The 23,201-nt window shown below is 60.0% G+C and overlaps 1 protein-coding gene across 10 annotated transcripts in view; it reads right to left on the bottom strand.

Moving 5' to 3' along the window:
* Positions 1 to 137: 137 nt before the first annotated feature.
* SBF1 (SET binding factor 1) overlaps positions 138 to 23,201 on the bottom strand; it is an 87,787-nt gene continuing 64,723 nt past the window's right edge. For 3 of the 10 annotated variants that reach the window (XM_056340323.1, XM_056340325.1, XM_056340324.1), the window contains 34 exons: positions 22,783 to 22,860; positions 22,112 to 22,225; positions 19,846 to 19,974; positions 19,535 to 19,633; positions 18,712 to 18,916; positions 18,237 to 18,349; positions 17,576 to 17,725; positions 17,369 to 17,437; positions 16,657 to 16,815; positions 16,199 to 16,458; positions 15,774 to 15,946; positions 15,475 to 15,548; positions 15,177 to 15,372; positions 14,593 to 14,720; positions 13,249 to 13,424; positions 12,574 to 12,651; positions 10,885 to 11,024; positions 9,079 to 9,286; positions 8,736 to 8,932; positions 8,487 to 8,624; positions 7,373 to 7,465; positions 6,982 to 7,059; positions 6,182 to 6,366; positions 5,905 to 6,081; positions 5,171 to 5,272; positions 4,903 to 5,088; positions 4,636 to 4,762; positions 4,418 to 4,548; positions 3,489 to 3,722; positions 3,180 to 3,290; positions 2,776 to 2,987; positions 2,505 to 2,592; positions 2,284 to 2,415; positions 138 to 2,117 (listed from right to left, as the gene is read on the bottom strand). In XM_056340323.1, the coding sequence (XP_056196298.1) occupies positions 2,019 to 2,117; positions 2,284 to 2,415; positions 2,505 to 2,592; positions 2,776 to 2,987; positions 3,180 to 3,290; positions 3,489 to 3,722; positions 4,418 to 4,548; positions 4,636 to 4,762; positions 4,903 to 5,088; positions 5,171 to 5,272; positions 5,905 to 6,081; positions 6,182 to 6,366; positions 6,982 to 7,059; positions 7,373 to 7,465; positions 8,487 to 8,624; positions 8,736 to 8,932; positions 9,079 to 9,286; positions 10,885 to 11,024; positions 12,574 to 12,651; positions 13,249 to 13,424; positions 14,593 to 14,720; positions 15,177 to 15,372; positions 15,475 to 15,548; positions 15,774 to 15,946; positions 16,199 to 16,458; positions 16,657 to 16,815; positions 17,369 to 17,437; positions 17,576 to 17,725; positions 18,237 to 18,349; positions 18,712 to 18,916; positions 19,535 to 19,633; positions 19,846 to 19,974; positions 22,112 to 22,225; positions 22,783 to 22,860 (4,839 nt within the window). In that variant the 3' untranslated portion in view covers positions 138 to 2,018. The remainder of the gene's footprint in view (positions 2,118 to 2,283; positions 2,416 to 2,504; positions 2,593 to 2,775; positions 2,988 to 3,179; positions 3,291 to 3,488; positions 3,723 to 4,417; positions 4,549 to 4,635; positions 4,763 to 4,902; positions 5,089 to 5,170; positions 5,273 to 5,904; positions 6,082 to 6,181; positions 6,367 to 6,981; positions 7,060 to 7,372; positions 7,466 to 8,486; positions 8,625 to 8,735; positions 8,933 to 9,078; positions 9,287 to 10,884; positions 11,025 to 12,573; positions 12,652 to 13,248; positions 13,425 to 14,592; positions 14,721 to 15,176; positions 15,373 to 15,474; positions 15,549 to 15,773; positions 15,947 to 16,198; positions 16,459 to 16,656; positions 16,816 to 17,368; positions 17,438 to 17,575; positions 17,726 to 18,236; positions 18,350 to 18,711; positions 18,917 to 19,534; positions 19,634 to 19,845; positions 19,975 to 22,111; positions 22,226 to 22,782; positions 22,861 to 23,201) is intronic. The other 7 variants (XM_056340327.1, XM_056340331.1, XM_056340333.1 and 4 more) reach the window with 5 other exon arrangements.

The raw sequence follows: 23,201 nt of genomic DNA, 5'->3' as shown, positions 1-23,201 counted from the left end.
GTCCCCAGTGCTGTGCCAGCCTCTCTCCATGAGGGACAGCTGAGTCCCCGAGGGACAGGAGCTGTGGTTCCCGCAGCGCTGGCCCAGTGCCCTGAGACATAGCTGGTGGCAGTGGCAGTGAGGCAAAAGGGCATGTGTCATATTAATTTTTTTATTAAATTCAGTTAGTTTTCTCTTTATATAATAACCTTTTTCCTCTAGGCACAATACAATACAAGGACTCTTGTATGTTTGACACAATGTACAGAAACTTCAATAATCTACAACTGCTCAGGTAAGTTACAAAAACCTCCATGTTACACCAGCTACCTGCCACAGCCATTATTGTACAATAAAACAAAGAGGGGAACCGGGGGGGTTAAGACTGTACAAAGATCTCTGCACTGAAATAAAACATTGTACTCCTTTAAAAACAAGACAGGTAGAAGAGCTGGCCGAGCTTGCGGGGGCAGCTGGGGGGCTGGGCCCCAGGAGACGCAGTGGATGCAGGCAGGGAGGGCAGCGGGTCCCGAGCGCCCCGGCCATGCCTCTTTGCACCTCCTGGCAAGCAACGCTCGGGTGGAGCGGGGCCAAACCTCTCCGTGTTCACACCAGTGCAGGGAATGGATGAGGTGCTGCAGGATCTGTTTCTGTACCGAGATTCCCCTTTTGCACTGACACTGTGACAGCGACAAGCAGGGAGGTGGCAGCGGGATGTGCGGTCCCCAGCGGCGCTGCGCTGCTGCAGGGCTGAGGGCTCCAGCGAGACCACTCGGCCGCCAGGCTGGGTGTGACGGTGCGGGCAGAGCACAAGCCGGGGGGGCTCAGGGTGGGGTGGCGGTAGGGAGAAGAGGGCAGTACTGTGTGGTGCCCTCTGGGCTGCTGCCCCCTCCTTCCCGCAGGAGGGCTCAGGGTTGAGGGGGTGACCTGTGCAAAGAGACCGGGTGGCACCTGCCAGCACAGCTGTGACAGCTGTGTCGCAGCCCTGGCATCGCTGCCAGTGGGGACCCTCAGCCACAGAGGCTCCTGGCTGCAGTGGAGCTGGACCCCTCATCCCAGGAGCCGGTTTGGTCCTCCCCCCATGCAAGGGGACAGAGGGGACTGCACCAGGGCACCAAGGCTGTGGCATGTGGCACCTCCCCTGGGGAACGGGAGCCCCGGTCACAGCCTCAGCCCGCAGCTGCCTGCTGGGAGCAGAGCGGCCACAGCCACGTCCCCTCCCAAGACACGGAGCCTAGTGCCTGCAAGCGCCATTCGCCAGCGTCCCCGGGCTGGCAGCGGCATGCTCGTTTGTTGGTGTCCAGGCCTGGGACAGGCGCCTCTCAAGGGCGGGGCTGCTCTGCCAGCGGGACGGCCGTCCGGCCCGCACTGGCCCAGCACGCGGGCGAGTCACCTCCACCAACACCAGCACCCTGAGCTGCACATCCCCGGTTCCAGCAAGGCGGGAGCAAAGCCCAGGACACGCTTAGGCCAGCTACTGCGCTATGGGGCAGCGGCGCCAGGTCCGGTGGGGGCAGGGCTGGCTCTCCCCCGTGGATGCCCTGGCAGACATGCAAGCCGCGGGGAGGACGGGGCAGGCAGCTCCTGCTTTCTCCAGCGGCGTGGGGTGTGGTGGAGGCGAGGTGCACCCCCTCCACCGGCTGAGGACACCCCTGCTGCCGCAGAGAGCCGGAGCGGGGCTACCCAGCACGGGGGGTGCACAGAGGACACGCAGTAACTACAGGGCTCAGACAGGCCTGGGAGGACAGAGCGGGACAGGCTCCTGCCCGCACCCCCCAGCCGGCTTCAACGCAAAGAATTCCTCCACTACACAGTCCTACCGTAGTGTAACATACTGATGCTGCCCCGCTGCCGCCTGGGGGTGCGTGGCCGCCGGCCGCCCAGCACGGCAGGCCTGTGGCAGGTGGGAAGGAAGGCCATCTCCTCCTCTCCAGTCAGTTACAGCCCCGGCTCAGCTGCGAGCATGGGTGCTGCCCGTGCTGCACGTGCTGGGGCCCGGGAGACGCTGTGCCTGGAACAGAGGCTCCCCTGAGCCGGTCTCACGCGTCCGACAAGCAACTCTGGATGCGGTCGATCCACTGCTGGGCTAGCTGCACGTCCTGGGCGCAGAAATTGTAAACTCGTTTTGTCGTCTTCAGCTGCAGGGGAGGAGAGGGGAGGTGAGCGGGGCCAGGCGGCTGCGCCCAGGGAGCCAGCAGCACCCCCCGGCGCAAACGGCCGGGCTCCACCGCGGGGCCATGGGCTGCCGGGCTCCCTGCCCCGCCGGGCTCCCTGCCCCAGGGTGCAGCTCCGTGCCACACTCACATCGAAGAAGGCTTTCTCATCCACCGTCTTGGGGGCCCCCATGGAGGGGGTTCCTGGGGTGATGGACTCCACCTCGGCCAGGTCGATGACCCCTTTGCACTCCGTGTCCATCCGGCTGTCATAGTACCGCAGCTGCAGGGAGAGGTCCCGGCCCTGTCAGCACACCCAGGGGGAGGGAGCGATGGCAGGACAGACCCTGGGGCTCACCCGCCCCTCAGTACCTGATGTTTGGTTTTATCCAGCACGAACCAGCGAGGCTTCCACGGTTTCATGAAGGCTCCTTTCTTGTACAGCGACCCCTCGTAGGACCTGCAGGGGCCAGGCAGCACGTTAGGGCAGAAAGGAGAGAGGGGCCAAAGGGCAGTTCGGTCTGTGGCACCCCAGCATCAGTGGGGACAAGAGGCGCTTTGGGTCTGCACTCTGCAGAACCCACACACCCTCCCCCCTCCCAGCACCGCGGGCAGCCCCTGGCACCCCAACCCCCCCTCCTGCCTGTTCTCGCTCTCTGACATCTGGAACTGGCTGTAGAGCGTGCTGGTGCTCTTGCGGCCACCCTGCTTCCCGCTGGAGGGGGTGGAGGTGCTGCTGGTGTCGCTGTCGAGGCTGAGGTTGAGGGTAGAGCCCACGCCGCTCTCCTGCAGGTACACGCCAAGCGAGCGCCGGTGGTGGGAGAGGCCGGAGGACATCAGCAGAGAGCTGGGGGTCTGTGGGGAGCAGACAGCACAGCATGAGGAGGGGGATGGCCCTCAGGCACACCCAGCCTGGGGGCCGAGCACCAGCAGCCCCCCTCAGCCCCAGGCTGCAGGAGCAAACACCTGCTTTGCTCAGGGCACCCTTGGGCAAAGCCGACGCCTGCCCTCCAGCCCTCCCCGGGAGGTCACACAGCCCCCACCTACCCGGCTGCCCTCCTGCCGTGCCTCGGTGCGCTGGGAAGCTTTGACCTTGTCCCACGTGTCCTTCCAGCGCTCTGGGACCTGCCCCAGCTCCATCTCCAGGTTGTGCAGCTCCTGCGTGGGGATTCAGGCATCAGCCCAGGAGGGGCTAAGACTCCTGGGACCACTGTCCCAGGGGCTCAACTGACTCCAACCCTGCCACAGCCCTGTCCCACTGTGTGCATGGGGCAGCGCCATACCTGTGGGGACACCATGGCAAGTCCAGGCCCAGTAGCAACGCATAGAAGATGCTGCCGCCAGCCACGCTCTTACCTCCAGCAGTTTGGAGATGGCATCAGGCTCCACGCGGCTGCGGTTGTCATAGCATGGCCAGATGATCTTGCGCTTTGTCTGGGGGGCACTGGTGTCCTGCCGATCCGCCTCCTCTACGTGCTCCGGCTGCCCCTGCGTCAGCTCCCAGTCATAGGAAGGGCCCTCAGAAAGTGTCTCCTCCGTATAGTAGTCCCATACCTTCAGGTTGGAAATGTTGCTGTACGGCCTCAGCACCTGCGGGAGAAGTAGGGTTATGCTCGGGGAGGGCAGCGAGACACAGCCCTGGCCACGCTGCAGGGACAATCTGCCCAGAAAGGTGATCAGCCCCTTCACAATGAGCTCTTCCCAAGGGCGATGCTTTCTGACCGGTAACAAGAGGCAACTGACGCTGGAAGGAAAAGGCAATGCTGGGCCAGAGAAAGGCAGAGCTGCTCCCAGCTTTGGGCCAGGACTGGGCTCAGACCAAATGACAGCCCTGAGCTGCTCTGCTGCAGCCTGGCCACATCAGCAGAGCGCAGCGCCCCACCTCCTCCCCCACCCGGCCCCAGAAGCTCCTGAGGATGGATGTTCCCAGCCTGTGGCGGTGAAGAGCAAAAAATGAGACCCTGACAGCTCCAGCTGGGGACCTGCGCTCTGCAGCGTCACCTGCGTCACCCCAGCTCCTCTGCAGGGACACAGTTCTAGCGCCTGACTCGTCCCATATGCCCCCCGCAGTGGCAGACACCCTCCCCAGGGCTCCGGCATGGCAGCCAGGCAGGAGAGCCCACCCGGGTGGGCGAATGCCATGGTCCAGCCAACAAGGGGATGCTTGCTCGGCTTCGTGCAAGCAAGGAGACCCTGGAGTGGCCCCGGCAAGCCCTGTCCAAGCCCTCTGGCACACGGGGGCTCAGCTGGGCTGGGCGGACACAGGGCAGGAGCGCAGCTCTCACCTCCCCATCCTCAGGGGCATACATGTAGTTGAAGAAGATGGGGGCTTTCTTGTTCAGCCGGTCAATGTAATCCCAGATGGACTTGTAGACCTGCTGGCTCTTCCGCTCACCCTTCTCCTCGTACAAGAGGCCTGTGGAGAAGAGGGTGAGGAAGGGACATTATTTGGGGCAAGGCGTGGGGCTGCCACCCACTTGCAGGCCCTGTGCACTGTCCTCACCCAGCTCGATGCGCTCGTAGTCAGAGTCCAGCAGGAATGTCCGGAAACGGTTGGAAATGTAGTGGTAGCTGAGGAACTTCAGGTAGTACTGGCTGAACTCAAACTCCATAGGGAACTGCAGGTGGATCTGCAAGGAGCAGCACGGGTGAGACCTCCCAGGACCCACAAAGTGCAGGCTGACTCCAGACCCGTTCCCCGCACACGAGGAGCCAGCCCTGGTGCTGGGGGAGAGCCAGCTGGTGCAGAGCTGGCGCACTTGGAGCTCACCTGATGTACGCAGTCCAGGAACTGCAGGAAGATGGGGGCAAAACCGCTGCTCTGACTGGCCAGGGTCTGGGCTCCGCGATGGCTGAAGCGGTGCCCAAAGGAGAGCCACTCCTTCTCCACAAGCAGGCGGAAGCCCTCCAGTGTCCGGTAGTAGGGGTCCGACAGCAACTGCACTAAGGAGACCACCTGCAGGGACAGCGGGGCTCGAGATGCTCGTGGGGAGACAGCCACGGGTAGCTGTCACATTGGGCAGCTGTCGGGCTCCTACCTGCGTGGTGATGTCCCAGCCATCCTCCAGGCTGACCAACACAGAGGAGCCCGTGTCCAGCAGCTCGACCACCAATACCGAAATCTGCAGGATCTTATGGATCTGCCAAGGCAAGGGCCAAGAGTTACTACAGTGCAGCAAACTCCTTTGCTGGACGTCGTGCAAAGCCACCCTTTCTCGTGGAAGCGGATGAGCCGAACGAAGCAGAGCACAGAGGTTATGCAGGGCCACAACACAAGGCCTCCGTGTTCAGGCCCTGTGCAGCACCCTTCGTCAGCAACAGCAAGGCCAGCGGGGCACCACCGCCGCACCCCAAGCGGAGCTGTGGGTCCCTCGCTCCCTCCAGCAGCCAGAGGGTCCAGCCCCACAGCAGCTCCACAGTGGGACCAGTCCCACAGAGCAGCAGCTCCCTGGGTCACCCTGGCTACTGCTGGCACGGCCTACACCAACCCCTTCACAGTGTTCCGCCGTCATGCAGATCCTGCCCCGCTTCCCCAGCCGGCAGCTGCCGCAGACACCCGCAGCTCTCGTGTCCAGCGCCGCAGAGCGGTACTCTGGACTATTCTATCCTCATTTCTTGCACCAACCTTGTTCCCTTAGCGTCTCCCACTTCATGCCACAGTGATGCTCTGGAGAGGGCACCTGGACCCCCATTCTCACTTTGCCAAGAGCAACAGTCAACAGCAAAGACTCCTACGGACGAGGGCCCCTCCAGGCTTTGGGTGACAACTGACCTGGGACAGCCACTCGGACTCCTCCAGGGACCGCAGGTAGGCGACACTGGGGTCAGTGGAGGGGCAGCCAGGCACGCAGGCCTTCATCAGCTTCTTGAAGCTGGCCTTCACCTGCCGCACGTCGAACACCTCGATGGGAACCACCTCCCAGTGCTGCAGCGGGTCCGGTTTCACCCCCTGAGGGAGGAGAAGATCAGCATCACCCCAAGACACCCCCTGAGCAGACCCACCACCACCCATCCTTCCCAAGGATGCTGCTGCCAGGTGTCAGGGTTACCTTCAGCTGTGACTTGTCCCCGATGATGTAGAGTGAGGCCCGGTGCTGCCGCAGGAAGCTGGCCTCCGAGGGGGTGCCGTTGTGCTGGGCACCCAGCAGGTCTTTCCCGGCCAGGCGTGACCCGATCTCCATGTTCAGGGCATAGCTGCTTATGCGCCCGCCGGCTCGGATGCTGCCCCACTTGCCTGCAAGACAGCCAGCAGTTAGGCTGGGGGCCCCTGGCTGGCTCGGGGGCTGTGCTGGCATCTGCGTCCCCCCCAGCCGGGCTGGCCCAGGAGCCAGCAGCTCGCCACGAAAGCAGGAGCCGAGCTGCTGTCACCCCAGCACCCTGGGAACACATGCCGGGAAGGTGCTGGGAACCAGGTTTGCTTTTGCTCCTTCTCCTTGCTGGGTGCTGTAGGATCTCCTGCCTGGTGGATGGAGAGACCAACACCAGCAGCTCCACGCCCCATCACCTGCGCAGCCCACAGTGCACTCCTGCGCCCACACCACCAGGACCTGCCCCTTCCCCACCAGCCAGACCCCGTCCCTGGCCACCACCACCCAAGCACCAGCAGATGCGCAAGGAGCCTAAAGCAAACCTGAGAGGACACTGCGGGATCAGCTGGGGACTGGCCCGGTACTTACCACCGGCACCGCGGGCCGGACCAAGCCGGCGACATGCTCAGTGGAGGCGTTAGCGGGCTGCGGTGGGGGGTTACTGGGGCATTAGTCATGTGAAGGGTTGGAGTGTGTGTGTGGGGGGGTCAGTCGGTGAGGTTAGCACCCGGGTGGCGGTTAGGCGGCTGGCGGTACCGTACCTCGGGGCGTCTCGCGGCCCTTCGCTGACACGCACTTGGGGGTGGAGAGAGTGATGACCCTAGCTCTGTGACCGAGCCCTGAGAGCACAGGACGAAAGCAACCTCAGCGAGGGCAGGGGGGCGAGGCGGACCCACGCTCTCGCTGGGCAGATGCGGGCCGGGCGGGAAGAGGCGCCCGGGGACCCAGATGAAGCAACTGGAGCAATGAGTGGGATGGATGAATGAGATGGCTCTGGGGTGCTGCAGCGGGTCCCTCCCTCCCTCCCTGCAGCTGCCCCACGGCAGCGAGCTCAGGGGGAGCAAAGGGGAAGCATCTACTCTACAGCAGCTGCCCCGAGCCGGGGGCCTTTGCCAGGCCCCCACGAGGCAGAATTCACTCGCATGTCCTCACCTCCGCGGCTAATAGTACCAGGCCCATCGTCCTTCCCTCCCATCACCTGCTTCATGAGCGATCCCAGCTTAGGCTGTCTCTTGTCGGAGAAATCTGTAGCACCAACAAAATGTCAGCTCTCGGCCTCTGTGCTGCTCCAGAGGGGCCCTCCCTCCTTGCCTCCCCACAACTGCTCGGGAGGGAGGGGAAGGGGCCAAAGAGAGAAAGCAGCAGCAAGCAGGAGCACCCGGGGCCAGGACCAGGAGGCCAGCGTGCGGGAAACACCTTCCAGCTGGAGCCACAGCAAAAAGGCACCAGGCGCAGCCGTGTGAGCAGGGGCCTGTCCCTCCTGCAACTCTGCCCCAGGCGCTTTGCACTGCGGGGGGATCACCCAGTCACTGCCACAGTCCGGCAGCCCCCTCGCCAGGTCTCTCCCCTGCCACCCCCAATGCCGCTCTGACCCTCTCTCCTTCAGCCGTGGCTCCGGGCACGTCCCCCCACGCCAGGGAAGAGGCCTCAGAGGGGCTTTCAGCAAGCTGCCTCCTCCCCAGGCTGCAGGGAGCCCTCGGCTGTTCCCCCCCAGTCCCTCTGGCCCTCAGTCAGCTCTGCAGCAGCGATGGGGTGGAATGGCTGAGACACAGGATGAATGACACCCGAGCACGGCAGGGCAGCACGGGCAGCTTTGCCCCGGCAGGAAACGACAGGCTGCTCGGAAGGCAAGGGAGGCAGCGACTTACCAAGGCTTCCCGTGGCAGACCCCGAGCACTGCTGCTCGCTGCGCTGGGCTGCAAAGGGTGCCGAGGTCGCAGCTAGCAGGATCTGTCCCCACCCTGTCCTCAGCGAGCACCTGGATCCGAGCACAGTCTGGGGCTCCCAGTGCTCACAGGTCCAGGGCTACCGGATTTCCCAAAACCCATTCCCACCACCAGCCACGGAGGCCCAGCTGGAGCTGGGAGCTCTGGAGAGCACGCTGGAAAGGCTCTGCTGCCTCCTCCGATGGGAGTCTGGAGACAGCAGCTCACCTGGCTGCCCAGGCTCGGGGACGGACGGCACGACCCATGGCGGGGGCCCTGCGCACACCAGCAGGAGCCCTCCTGCATCCCTGCTGCTCTGCAGCGGTGGCCGCGCTCCTCACCTGAGCTGTTCATGTGCGCAGAGGTGAAGCCGCTGAGTGTGTTGCGCCCGCTGGCGTCGGCGTAGTGCGGCATGGAGTTGATCACAGCCTGCAGGTACTTCTCCTGCTCCAAACTGGTGGAGTCCGTCTGCGAGGGGCCTGGGAGGAGAGCCACGAGCGTCACCACTCTGCCACCGGCACGGGACCCGAGGAGGGGTCTGCAGCCCACTCCCGGCACGGGCGCTGCCCAGGGGCAGAGGGGACGAGCACCTGCAGTGGGGGCGTTCTGGGACTTGAAGAGGCCCACCACACCCTTGCCGTGCAGCCCCCCCGAGCGCAGCAGCACGGCCTTGGTGCGGGAGTTTCGCCAGCACACAACAGGGAAGCGGTTCTGGCGGTAGCAGCGGGAGATCCGCTGGATCGTGTTGTCCTGGATGCTCTGCGGCACGATGAGCAGCCCGGGGTAGCTGCAGGAGACAGCGGAGGCTCTGCAGAGCCCGGGGGGGAACGGTGCAAGCCCTGCCCCCAGCTCCCACAAGCCAGGAAAGACCCTCGCTGTCCTCTCCTGACCCTGCGGACCCCCCTCCTCGGCCACGGCCCCACTGAGGCTCACCTCCGGCAAATGGCATACATGCGGTTCACAGTGGAGATGCGGAAGGGCTCGTTCTTGGAGCGGGTAAGGCTGCTGCTGAGCGTGCCCAGCCCCATCCGCTGGTAGTCGCGGCAGCAGGCTCGCTCTACCAGGTGGTTGATGGTCATCTTATCTGAAGGTTTAATGGTGGTAGTGGGGGTCAAAGTGCTTCGGTCCATCTCTTCAGACACTGTGGAGACAGAAGGGGAGCCTGGGTCTGCCCTCGGCAACAGGCACGGTGTCCCACATGCAGCTGGAGGATGGGCTGGAGGCATCTCCCAGCCAAGCAGACAGCAGAGGGCAGGAGCTCCCTCCCACCACCTTCATCCAAAACAGGAGAGCTCAGCTGCCCTGTCCAAAGGGCTGGGCACCAAAGCTTAGAATCAGAATGGTTTGGGTTGGAAGGGATCTTAAAGACCATCTAGTTCCACCCCCCTGCCATGGGCAGGGACACCTTCCACTAGACCAGGTTGCTCCAAGCCCCATCCAACCTGGCCTTGAACACTTCCAGGGATGGGGCAGCCACAGCTGCTCTGGGCAGCCTGTGCCAGCGCCTCACCACCCTCACAGTAAAGTTTCTTCCTTATATCTAACCTAAGCCTGCCTCCTTTCAGCTTAAAACCATTCCCCATTGTCCTGTTGCTACAGGCCCTACTAAAAAGTCTGTCTCCCCCTTGCAGCAAGCATCTTTACTTGTCAGTTACAAAACTTGTAACTTTTTTACAGGTTAAAAGCGCAGTGTCAGCTGCCTGGGTACTGACTGTCAGAGCAGATTTCTTTGGTGCTTTCACATCGCATGATACCACCGAGAGATGAGGAACAGCCCAGCACCAATCGGCCCAGAGCTCTTCCACCACACTGGTCTCATCTCCTCCCTCAAAGGAGAGCAACCTCCTGGGAGAAGAGGGCAACACAGGTGAGACCTCGGCTCCAGCAAGGCTTTCAGCCTGGAACACTTCCATCCAGGCAAAATCACTGTCAGGTGGACACAACCCTTGGTGGCTGCCCTCCACACACAGCTTTCCTAATGCTCCTAACGCATTTCCTAATGCCAGAACTAGAGAACAATGATGGATCTGAAAGATCTCTCTCTTCTGGGCCTGAACACAGCTGGTGTTTTTTGCTAATAACTTCAATGATGGACACACCAAAGGCTTGTGTAATGGTTGTGACAGAACTCGAGCTGAAAAGCACTGCAAACAAACTGGGGAGTGAACAAAGGGAAGTGAACAGAAGGAAAGATTGAAAATCGGCCACGTCAGTCGGCCAGACCCGCCTCACACGTGGCAGGGGGGACTGGTCCCCACAGACACCACTTCCCACTGAAACCCTAAATCCCATCCACCACATCTTCTCTGACAGGCCTTCCCACCTGGAAAGGTTGTAGTCTTCAACGCAGAGGACTCCTGTCTCTTCCAGTTCTTTGTTACTCTCAAACCAGTCAACCTCTTCTCACATGTAACCTAACCTGCCTTGCTGCAGCTGAAATCTGCGACTTCATCAGAGGAGCTGAGGCCACAGACCAAAGGACTTGCTCCTTTCTGCAGGGCTTGCTAGATATTGGAAATATGTCGAGTTGCCAACTGGCCACCACCAGCACACGAGAGCTGGCAGACTGTCGAGAACTGGGAGAGACAACCCCAGTGGTGATCCTCTGCACCAGGGAAGCTCCCACGCCTGCTCCTCTGCAGAGCGATGGCCGAGACCTCTCCTAGCTGGAAGATGCTCCTGCTTCAGCAAGTGCCCCGCTCCCCACAGCCTCCCTTCCCTGCTCAGGGTGCTCCCAACCTGAGATCTCATCCTCGTTGTCCTCTGGGAAGTGCTGGCTGCTCCGCTGCTCCCACATGGGCGGCGTGTATTTCTTCCGTGTCACGTACTGGCGGCCAATTGTTTTCTTGGCATTTTTCACCAGGTTTTTGGAGAGCGTCCTGGAACCAGAGAAGAAGTTGAGGCCAGGTGACACCACCTCCCCCGCGTGCGTGACCACAGCCCAGCACGGCCAGAAGAGCAGCCCCTGAAGGGTTAGAGACACCAACACTCAGTCACACCGAGAGCAAAGCAGAGACAGAGGCATCCCTCACCACTGGCTAGAGGCATGGGGTCAAAATCACTGTCACCACAGGAGGGGAGATGTCACCTGCTAGCTCCCTGGTAGGGAGAAGCTGGCTTCTCAGCTGTAGGAGGCCACCAAGCCAGAGGCAGAGCCTACAAGAGCCTACAGTGCTTGCCTTCTCCTGGCTGGATGGCGCAGCCAGGCTGAGCAGGTGCCCCAGCCTCCCGACCCGACAGGAGGCCAGCCTTGTCCCGAGCTCTAATGCCATCACCTCCACATGGGAGCTCCCATCAGCAGTGACCGGGCCTTGTCCCGAGCTCTAATGCCATCACCTCCACATCGGAGCTCCCATCAGCAGCGGCCTGGCTCAAGTCACAGCAGGGGACAGGGGATCCACCCCGGGGATGCTGCCAGCCCGCCCTGACACAGGGCTGCTCCTCACCAGGCAGAGGGGAGGCAACTTGTGGAAGGTGACCTGCTCAATGCCACATAAGGGACAGGGAGAGCGCGCAGCTGGGCTCAGCCACTCCCGAGGGCAGCCTGGGGAAAGCAGGGAAGGGACACCTTCCAAAACCCACAGGTGATTAGGCTGCATGGGTACAACAGGCTTTGCAGACAGAGCTCCAGCAGGCAGGAATTCCTGAAGGCAGGAATGGCCTGCCCGCACACAGGACCTCGCGCTCACCACTGTCTCGGTGAGCCCCTGGGCTCGAAGGGGAACAAACGCAGGACATGTGGGACATACATTAGCCAGGGAAGAGGCCACATCCAACCCAGATGCAAAGATCTCTAGAAATTCACCTTATCAAGACGGGCCAGAGTGAGAGTAGCAGGTCCCTTGTTTTGCTTCACAAAGCAGATGGTGAGGAAATCCAACTGCTCCCTACATTTACCAAGGGAGGGGAAGCCTCAGGACCAAGGGAGAATGCCGTCCTGAGAAAAAACGCTCAGGTATGGAGGCTAGGAACGGGAGGGCTTTCTAACCGGAGGAACAAGATTTGCAGATAGTGTGGGGCACTGGAAGCAGACTCGGAGGGGGGTGACAAAGCACACCTTGAAGTTCAGACAGGCTTCTGAGACTGTGCCCAGGCCCAGAGCTGGACCCGGCAGCTCTAGAGGTCTCTGGAGGTTAGCAGTACAGGCACAGCTCCCTCAGCATGTCCTGGGATCCACCAGTGCGCCACAGAGCACTAGGATGACTGACCAACCAACCGCCTCTGGAGGCCACGGTGCTGCGACGGTGACAGTGCACACCCCAAACCTGAACGTCAGACCGGCAGCTTGGAAAAGGGCATTCCCCGAGTGACAAGCCCACAGCCCAGGTCGCATGCAGAGCAGGTGAGAAGAAACCCTGGGAGCAGTGAAGGCTGCAGCCTGAGCCAATGCCACCTCGCAAGCTCCCGCCCAGGGTGAAGGCATCTTACGTGGTTGAATGGCCAAGGTGCCCAAGGGACATGACCCCCACTGTCAGGCCCTGGAACATATCGGTCACCTGCTGGGAGCTGAGTCACAAACACACGGGAGAGATGCTTAGACTCCAGGGCACACCAAGCGCGAACACAGCACCAACCAGACCCCAGCGCTACAGCGTCGCTGAACCTAGCCACCACGTGCCGGAGCGGGGTCTGGCCACAGGTCAGCACCATGCGCAGAGCTTTGCCGCTGCCCCTCAGCACTCCCCATCCTCCGGCACAGCAGAGTCTGCTCTCGTGCCCACTGGAACCGCTCCCATGAGACGTCTCCTCGGGGCTTGCACTGTTTTGGCCTGGGCAACAGGGCTGGGAATGCCACTGAAGCAAACACCCTGCTCCTCGAGTTTGACTGGTCCTCTGCGTGGAGCCAGGAGACCGCTACCACACGTGCAGCATGTCCCCCCACAAACAAGTGGAGATCCTGAGCAAGGAGAGGTCTGAGCAAGGTTGGCTCAGGGACCCTGACCTCCAGCTCAGGAGTCCATGCCCCAGCTTTTCTCGAGTGACCCCTGCTCAGCAGCACGCTCTGGGTGGACTGGAGGAGGGAGAGGAGAAGCCCTGCAGTGCTCGAAAGGGTCAAGCGCATCCCCACGTGCCGGTCTCCCCACGGCACGATGGCACGGGTACCTGAGTGAGGGGTTCTTCTCCTTGGCCTTGGGCTGCATGGCTTGCTTGGGTGACTGGCCCACAGTGAAAGCAAAGGTGCCACGCACGTGCTGGGGGTAGCGCAGCTTGTGCAGGTGCTTCCTGAAGATCTCAGCGCTGTCTGAAGCCACCTCCTCATCAAAGGCAATCTTCAGCAACTGCAGGAACAGCAGAGAGCAGTCACGGCACACAGCTGGGCCAGGGGACTGGGAAGGGCTCTTCCCACAGCACAGGGCAGAAGAGCTCAGATCCCAGTCGGGAGCAGCGACTGAGACGGGCACAGGCCAGGCTGCCCTGTCTGTCCGTCCGTGCCAGTTACTCTGTCCCACACCCTTCCTCCTGCAAAGCACTCTGCATCCAGCACCTCCGCTCCTGTTGTGTCCCTAGACTCAGTCACCGCGGCTCTGAGCACGCAGACAGTGTTTTAGCTGCTCTCCTCCCAGCATTGCTTTACCTCCATAAGTCTCTCAAAGATGGAAAATGTTGAGTAACTACTTGCATTGTCACATCTCACCCTACGGTATCTCTCTCCAAGATGTGCTACAAGGTTTTGCAGTACCACCTCCCAGGGTGCTGTGTGGGGACATCTCACGCTTTCTCAGTGTTCCAGCAGCTACTGGAGCAGCTGGAAAGGAGCCCTGAGCTAATGAGCAAGAAGTTGATCCTGCATACAACAGGACTGCAACTGGAGCACCTCCCCTACGAGGACAGACTGAGAGAGCTGGGGTTGTTCAGCCTGGAGAACAGAAGTCTCGGGGAGACCTCAGCCTTTCAATACTTAAAGGGGCCTACAGGAAAGATGGGGAGGGACTCTTTATTAGGGCCTGCAGTGATAGGACAAGGGGGAATGGCTTTAAGCTGAAAGAGGGCAGGTTTAGATTAGACATAAGGAAGAAATTCTTTACTGTGAGGGTGGCGAGGCGCTGGCACAGGCTGCCCAGAGAAGCTGTGGCTGCTCCATCCCTGGAAGTGTTCAGGGCCAGGTTGGATGGGGCTGGGAGCAACCTGGTCTAGTGGAAGGTGTCCCTGCCCACGGCAGGGGTGTGGAACTACATGGTCTTTAAAGATCCTTCCAACCCAAACCATGCTATGGACCACAGCCTACTCCTTGCTCTGCAAGGGGGCCTCTGGTTCCACCCCTCAGGTGCCCTGTCACCCGCAAGGGGTTGTCTTTAATCCCCCCAAACCACGTCAGCCTGGGCAGTGCCTTGTCCCAAGGGATGGTGCCAGCCGTGGTCACATACCAGCTGGGTCTCCCCAGCAGCGTGCTCCTCAGCTGAGACAGTGCAATGCAAAGGAGCAGCGCGCAGCCCCACGCGGTCTCACCTGGAATGTGCACGAGCGCAGCTGCAAGCCCTCCTGGATGAACTGATCCACCTGGGCCTGGATATTGATCTTCTTCTCTTTGGTCAGTGAGGCGATGGGGAAGGATCGGATCACCACCTGCTCCCCCACTGGGCACAAGCACGGGAACAGGTTAGCCGCATCCCACTGCCTCGCTCCAGCACAAAGCCAGGCCACGCTGTGGCCTCAGTCTCCTCAGTGGCCATCACCACAGAGAGCCCCGTAGGATAAAGCAGCCAGGCACACTGCAGCCAGTCCATGGCGACTTGCAGATGATGCCTAGGATGGGCATGAGTAATTTATCGTCTGCCAAAGGTGGACAGCAAGAGCAACCACCTCCTTTGTGGTACTGGGTGCAACCATCAAGCTTGCGGTGGTTGCGGCAGACCCCAATAAGACCTAGTGCTGGCTCGTCACTCGCCCAAAGCAACCACCTGAGGCCCTTATCGGCAGCTCCTGCAACAAGGTGAGCTGCAGCCACTGCTCCAGGAGAGCTACCAGCCACCTCCTCCCCAGGCATCATCAGCCCCTGAAGACAGAGGATGTGGTGCAGGCAAGACCCTTACCCAGAGGGTCCGTGGGAGTGCCTTTGAAGATGATGCGGTAAGTGGTGAGGAAGATGGCTCCTTCTGCAGGGAGAAGAGGTGGACCACCAATATTCCCTCCAGCAGCTTCTTCCCGTCCATCAGGCATGAGGTACACGCGGAGCCCTTCCATCACACACTCCTCACCCACCAACAGGTTGGGACGCAGCAGCTTTGGCTACAGGGATGTACAATAGGAAGTTCAGACCAGTGGAAGGGGACATGATAGCCACACACAGCACCAGAACCTCTCCCCGGCTGCGGCAGGCCAGGTCCATACCTTCTGGATGGGAGGAAGCCTCTTGCTCTCCCTGTGCACGGCATCCAGTGTCTCTATGTGCATCTGTACAATATCTGCGGACAAACACAAAGGTAAGAGACTGTGAGCGAAGTCCTGCCCTACACACCACCCAGGCAGGCTGCCAACCTGCCCTGCAGCACTGCGTGTGCCTTCTCTTGGCCTTCCCACCGCTTCTTGCAGAACCGTCTCTTGAGCAGACCCCCCCCCTGTTGATACGGAAGGGTCCCCAGCGAGGTGACACAGCTGCCCATTCCCAGCACTGCCGCAACGTGTATTACCAGGGATCATGACATGCAGCCCCTTGAGGTGGTCGTTGGTGACTCCACTCTCTGTGCAGACTTTGTCCACAAAGCGGTTGATGAATCGCACCACGTAGTTGGCCACATCAGAACTCTCTGCATCCTCAAATCCACTTTCTGTGTCATAGCTCTCAGCCACACTGCCAGCAATGCTGCCGTACAGGAGGAGGGAAGAGTTAACCCAGAACATCTCTCCGCTGCTGTAACTCACACGAAGCAGAGGCCAGAGGAGTTTCCACTCCTAATACAAAACACCCCTGGGGCACTGCAACCTGCATCAAACCCCGATGGCAGCTGAATGATCCAGATGCCCCAGGCACCGCATCAAGAAGCTCCCATCCCCAGCTCTGGTTGCTCTGGTGCCCCTGCAGCACAGCCCTACCAAGCCTTCCAGCCCTGCTCACCTGTTGGTGACGAAGCTGTTGCTGACACTCTCCACGTCCCCCAGCCCAGAGCTGCGGAGCAGGCGGTTCTTGCTAGTGTCAAGAGGCAGCAGCAGGTAGCTCATGCGGTTGGCGTAGTGGATGGCCTGGCTGAAAACCGTGCTCTCCTCCTTCTGTATGAGCTCCTGCTGTTTCTCTCGGCTCATGGTGGGCCAGAGCCTCAGCTGCTCCGACGCTATCTCCAGGGCAGACTTGGCTTCCTGTGGCCCCTCTGTGCTCTCCTGAAGGAGTTGGAAGCAGATGTCAGCCGTCTGCACGGACAGGGGACCTGCCAGCCTTCACCCCACTGTTCCCACAGGAATCTCCCAGAACCAGGATGTAGTCCCTCAGGCTGGTTCAGCATCCTTATCAGCCCGTGGACCTCTGGGGAGAGCTGCAGCAGTTCTGCAGGGACACTGGCACTGTGGCCACTTCCTCACCTCATCCATGTGGTTCTCCTCGTTGTTGTCCAGGTACAAGGCTCGGATGTGGTTCTGCACATCGCAGTAGAACATGGCCTCCCAGAACTGGATGTTGGTCCACACCACATGCTCCTGCACACAGCTGTAGGCAAACTGCGTGATGCCCGGGCTCAGTTTCTGAGGAAGCAAAAGGTGGAAAAAGAGTTTCATATAAACACGGCCTCTGTGCCAAGGTCTCCTCTCCAGGCAATCCTTGCTCTAGCCTGTTGCTGGGAGTGGCAACATACCCTTGGGCCTGCAGGAGGGATATCTGCATCGCAGCTCCTCCAAGCATCCCCTGCAAACTCTCCTCAGACTTGCCCAGCACCCACCCAGAGCCCTGCAGGGCCTCACGCTACGGATGCTTTACAGGAGGTAGAATCTTATCTCAGCCCAGCTCGACCAACAGATCGGGCTGGCACTTTGGAGCAGCCCCAGTTTCTGAGCGCCCTTCCCGCAGGTGTTCCAGCTATCTTTGGAGTCCTGGGTCAAGACTGGTGCAGCCAGCCTGGCCAGCCTCGCAAGCGGTTGAAAGCTACTGGGCAGGACGTTGTACTCTGAGAAGCACCGAGGGGACAATACGCCCTCAGGCTGGCTGCAGCGCAGGCTCCCTGTCCTTCAGCCTGTGGCCTCCAAGGCCTTCCGAGTCTGCAAGGGCCGCACAGGGGGTCAGGATACTGCAGGTACTCACTCGGCAGAAAGCGGTGACCAGCGGCAAGAGAGCGGCTGCAATCCCATGCTCATCCATGGCGGTGCAGTCCTGGGGAAGAGCAGAGATGTTAAAAGGGGATTTGCTGCAAGACCCCCTAGATCCACTCCAATTCCTGCACGGTGCTGTCTCCCACATGGGGAGACGAGCTCCTTCTGAAGCGATGCACTCTCCCCAGCTCTCTCCTACCTGCAAACAGCAGTTCATCATGCGGATTATGAAATCAAACTGCTGGTGATCCAGCACCGCCCGGTTCTGCTGCACGTGCAGGTTCAGCTCCTGGGTCAGGCAGTGCCTGGCTGCTCGGCCCTTCATGGCACGCAGCACAGCAGGGAATAGCTGCAGAGCAAAAAAGAAGTCATGTAGCAGAAAGACAGGGCCCAGTGGAGCTCTGGTCAGGCAGTGAGTTCAAGGTCAGCACACAATGAGGAGGTGCAGGACAGGCTTCATGTCCTGGTTGTGCTGGCTGAGACCAGGGTGTTTACAGACAGTCATCCGCACTCGGATGTGGAGGCGAACCAGAGCAAAATTCCGCATCTGGCCAGCTGGAGCACAGCCCTGGGAGGTTCCTGCTCAGGACCTCAGCCCCATTATCTCTGCGGGACAGACCCTGTGGGGCACCGGGAGACACAGAAATAGTGCTAAGCTGGTGCAGTGGAGTGATCAGCCAAAAGCCCAGGAACACAACCAGGAGGAGCAGTGCTGAGTGGAGAACATATGGCAACAGAGCTGGGCAGCAGAGATCGGGACACAGGCAGGGAATGTCCACTCCAGCCTGCCAGGGAGGAGCAGCAGAGCAACCCCCCGGCTCCCCCCCCCTCAACCACCAGCTCTTCAGGGGCCCCCTCACCTTTTTGGCTTCTAACATTTTGTTTTCAAAGACGTAGGAGATGCAGTTCCTGACCACCTCCAGGCGACGGGCACTGTTGGCCAGGGCGTTGCCGTTGCGCTCCATGATGGCAGCTGGGGAGAGAACTGCCTGTTAATTCCATCAGGGCAGGACTTTCACCCCTGGGAGGGGAGAGACGGGTGCCCCCTCCCCTGCTCCACAAGGGCAAGGGTCTAGGCTCCAAGAGCTCATGCTGGAAGAATACTACGGGGCCTTCACCCATACTCTCACACTGGCTGGTAAGACTCCAAGGAGCTCTAAGCAGCCCAAGGGGCAGAAGCTGACAAGGACAGTGCTGCTGCTTCTCCAAGGCACATTTTGCTCATGTGGGACCCTCAGACATGCCGTAGTATGAAGAGGAGCCAGCAACACCATGGTAAAGCTCCTCCTGAGCAGGGTTTCTCACCACAGGGAAAGGCCCTCTGCACACACGTACCAATGGGGGGTCCCGATGGCACCATGCATTTCTTCTCTGCCTTCACAGCAGGAGGAGCTGTCTGCAGCTTGGCAGTGGCCTGGTCGATGATCCACTGCACTGTCCCCTCATCCAAGTGGGGAAAAGGCTTCTGGTGGAGGCGCAGATGACAGCCTTCCGTGGGCTTCTGCACCTTGTGCATGGTCACCGCGGGGTACGGGTTCTCCTGGCACAGCAAAGACAGTTTCTTTTCAGGCGTACGTCTGTATCATGTGTCCTCTCCCAGGCCAGGAGCTACAGCAAGGCAGCCTTCAGCAACCTCGTCTGCTCTGAGGCCAAATGGCCTCCCAGCTGGTATCTACAACCCCCAAAAACCTACAGCCCTAAGGGCAGGATGTCTGGGCAGCAGTGCTGGCATGCTCTGCTCCCAGAAGCTGCAAGAACAGCTCGCTTTGGCCCTGAACACAGCCACGAGCAAAGCACCATGCAGGAGCTCCATCCTGAGATGGCCAAGAGCCCCACAGGCACTGCTCTGCTTTCAGAGGACCTTCACTGGCCTGCCCTGGATCAGACGAGCACCGTTGCTGCTCTGGAGCAAAGGCATGGAGTGCATGATGCCCAGGCCACCTGAAACCGAGGAATCCCACTCCTGGGAGCAGCTCACACCAGGCCAGACACTTCTGCACACATCAGCAGGTGCCCTGCCACATGTGACAGCACAGGGTAGGACAGGATCACCCACCACAAGGATCAGTCCCAGCAAAAGCTTACGGAGGGAGGACAGACCAACCAGGGCTCCAACCCAAGCTCTCCCTGCCCCATCCCTCGGGTCTCCAAGACTCACATTTTTGTAAAGTTTCTCCGCCAGCTCCTTGATGTGCCGCAGTATTTTCTGCTTGTTCCCCTCTTCTGCACGCATGCGCTTCACTTCGTAAGCCACAAGCTGGGGGAAGAGATGGGTGAGAGGAGCAGCTGCCTGCTGGACAGGATCTGGCCACCCTTCGCATCCCCTGGCTCCAACCCACAGTGCAATGCCGCAGCCAGAGTGTTACTGCAGATTCCTGGCTCACTCCCTCCAGGGGAAGGGAGAGCTGAGCGGAGCAAGGATGTGTGGGATGGTCAGGCAGGGGGTACTGCTCCCACACTGCTGCTTACCTCATCGAACAGGTCAATCGAGCGGTACGGGGCCCCCCGCTCAGTCACAAAGCCAGCAAACGCCATGCCCTCCAGCACCTTGGTGAGGAAGTCATCCTCCGTCAGCCCCCTCTGCCCAAGGAAGGCTGCCTGGAAGAGGGGAGAGCGCACACTCGTCAGCAGCGCTGCCCAGGCATAAGTCACTCCAGTTGACATGGCAGTGTGGGTGATGCTGTTACCGCTGCAAAGAGCGGGTGCCTGGGTGGCAGTGGGACCATGCCATCTCCTTCCCTGCCCAACGTCAGCACAGGGACAGAGTTTGCACAGAAACCTGTGCCTCTGGCCTGCAAGCGAGAGGAGCATTTGCAGCAGGACACAGTTGATGGCAAGTGAAAGGCACAGCATCAGCCCCCGTGTGCACCCCAGGGGAAGCAGGGCCACAGCGGCCACAGGGTCCTTTGGGAGCTGTGTTAAGGACCTCATCCTGAACAACGCTTGTTCACCTCACCTCTCTCCTGACCATGGCTCTGAAGGCACCTCTCACCATCCCCAGGAGCCCAAAGCACCAGGTTTCCTGCGTCTGCAGAAAGCCCTTAGGACTCGCCCCTCAGCAGATGAGCATGGGAGCTGACCCCACCCAGAACCACCAGCTATGGCACATCACTTGCCTTCAGAAGCAGCTGGTGGGGAACAGCTTTTGCTCCTCCAAACACCCTTGCCCGCTCGCTGCACACTGACTCGCTGAGTGGGACAGGATGAGGATGCTACGCAGGGACTGCTCATCCGCAGCCCTGACGACACTACAGACCTCTGGACCACTATGCCACCTACACTCGCCCTCCTCACCCCTCTGCAGAGGAGCTGGAGCAGCCTCTTTCCAGGGGAAGGAGCCGAGAGGTGCAGAGCTTGGTACTGGAGTCACAGGCACTGCACCAGAACATGGACTGCTGAGTGCCGCGGCCCTAAACCCACTGTGAGAGAAGCACAGATGTTGCTGTGACCAAAGCAGCTAAATAAGTGAAACTCAGGTTATTCTGTACTGCATACTGTTGCTACACAGAGTGATTTTTATGAAATGGAAGTTCATTATGCTTTATTCATTGTAAAGCAGTTTTATGAAAGGACATTTTCTCACGTTTACTGCATGTTTATGATTTTATGGCACTAGTGAATCTTTGTCAGGCACCTGTTGGGAATCTTTACTGAGCATAAAAATATAGCTCAAAACTCTTATGAACACACTGCTGACTCAGAGACAAGGCATTTTACAGTGCAGAGCAGCACCGGTGATGCACGAGTCCAGGCCGTGCACAGTGCGTGCGTGCTTGCATGCGCTCTCCTGGCACACTTTTGTAGGTACAAGGTGTTGCCCCCTTGGCCTTACAACAGGCTGGGCAGAGCAGGCAGGCACAGGCAACAAGAAGGCTCCTGCCTGCTTGTCCTCAGTGACCTTGACCATGCAGCAGGGAGGGCACAGATGTTTGCAGGTTGTGTGATGTGGCCACAGCAAGCTGCAACACTTGAGTCCCTCTACTCTTGCTCCCACAGTCTGTTGCCTTCTCCTGCGTTAGGTCTCCTCCATGGGTACCCAAACACTTCAAACTTTTCCCTGCTCTCCCTGCCCTCCCAGCCTTTCTGGTACAGCTAACACCCCAAAAGCACCAGGGAAGGCAGGCCCTGCCTTCGTTCTCTTCCCAGATCTTAAGAAAATCCCTAGCTCCAGGCCAGGATGTGAAGGACAGCTTCCATGAGCCTCAAAGGTTGCTTGACACCAGGCACAGGGGACACCAGCTGCACTGCATCTGACCACCCACAGGCATAAACAGGGAAGTGCTGTCTTGACCCGTGAGACCTGGGGATGGTCAAGGACAAACACGGGATGCAGGTGGACCCAGGATTGGTGTAGGACAGGTCACTTGCTGGAAACACAGGACTGTCTTCAAGATACAGCTGTATTAGTGCACACCTCTCCACAGATCAGCTCTCCCCAACCTCTGCCCAGCCCACCTCAAAAAGTTATTCCATAGGACAGAATGAAAAAACAATTCTGCCGTGTGGACAGGAGGCCGTAGAGCAGATGGAGCCAAGTCACTGCAGAAACAAGCTCCCTGCGTTCCCTTGCTGGCCAGGTCCCAAAAGCTTCCTCCCTTCCCCACCACACAACTCCCAGAAGTGGCTCTTTTCCCTCTGGGAGCTGCTTCCCATCGTCAGACTGAGGCCAGGCTGGTGGACCCGGCATGCCAGAGGTGCCTGCACACGTGTGCCCGTGCCCGTGCCAGCACCTCACCTTATGGAATCGGATGACTGGCTCAGGATGGATGCGGATTATGTGCAGACACCAGCGATAGCCTTGAAGCAGCTGTGCAAACAAGCGGAGGAAGACAGCACGGATCTCCTTATCCTGTGAAGAGGGAAGGACAGCATAGTCAGTGTGGTCAGGCAGAGGGTGCAGACAAGCCAGCTCATGGGGGCAGGAGTTTACACCCAGCAAAGAGGCAAGGGGATCAAACCACGTGTCAGGGTCAGGTTCTGCTGAGCAGGGCAGGAAACTCAGCAGAGATTCCAGAGAAAAAGGTTGGATTCACTGTTATGTCCCCCCTGCACAGCATCCCCGATGCTGCACACAAGAGGAAAAAGGAGCTCTCACAGCCCCGGGCTTTGCTGAAGTGCCCGAACATTTGGTGTCTGTCTCCAGTCCCTTCTCCAGCGCAGCAGTAAACCCCGTAGCCCCTGTCCATGGGCCAGCTACCGAAACGGCACTGCTGGCTTCCAGGCCATGGCTCAGAGCTGTGGCCTCGGTGACCTGGCTGTACTGCGCTTTGCCTCCTAACCTCAGCAACATCAAGATGGAGATGGGCTTGAAATTGTGCCTGTCTGCTCCACGCCCAAGAAACAGGGTGTCCCAGGAAGGACAGCAGCCTCGCAGGAGGGGTCCCCCTTCCTCCCCGCTCCGCTCACCTGCATTTTGAGAGAAGAGGCAGAAATCGTTGAAGGGGGGAATGCAAGATCTGCCACCTCCAGCTCTGGGTCCAAGACCTGCACAGACAAGGCACAAAGCACACTCAGGCACAGGCCTGGGGGGGGTCTCTACCTTCACAGCTGGAAAAAGCAAAGCATCATTCCCCAGAGACCCAACAGCACCCACAGAAAAAGTCCGAGGGGCTTGAAAACAAACCTACATGGCTGGAACCACCAGGTATCAAAAAACCCTCTGCTGTGCAAGGGAAGCCTCAAGGCCTGACTCTTTCCTTGTGAAGCCCCGCTGCCCAGAGCCCAGACCTGGGCACAGCTCGGTGGGCTGAGGGCAGTGGGGAAGGGGGAGCCACTCCAGCTCTGCTGGGGAGATGTATGCCGCAGGAGGGCTGGGGGCTCAGCAC

The sequence above is a fragment of the Falco biarmicus genome, chromosome 5, assembly GCF_023638135.1.
Source record: "Falco biarmicus isolate bFalBia1 chromosome 5, bFalBia1.pri, whole genome shotgun sequence".
NCBI classification, from domain to species: Eukaryota; Metazoa; Chordata; class Aves; order Falconiformes; family Falconidae; genus Falco; species Falco biarmicus.
The sequence above is the reverse complement of the archived record's forward strand: the minus strand, read 5'-3'. Positions and strand labels throughout refer to the sequence as shown.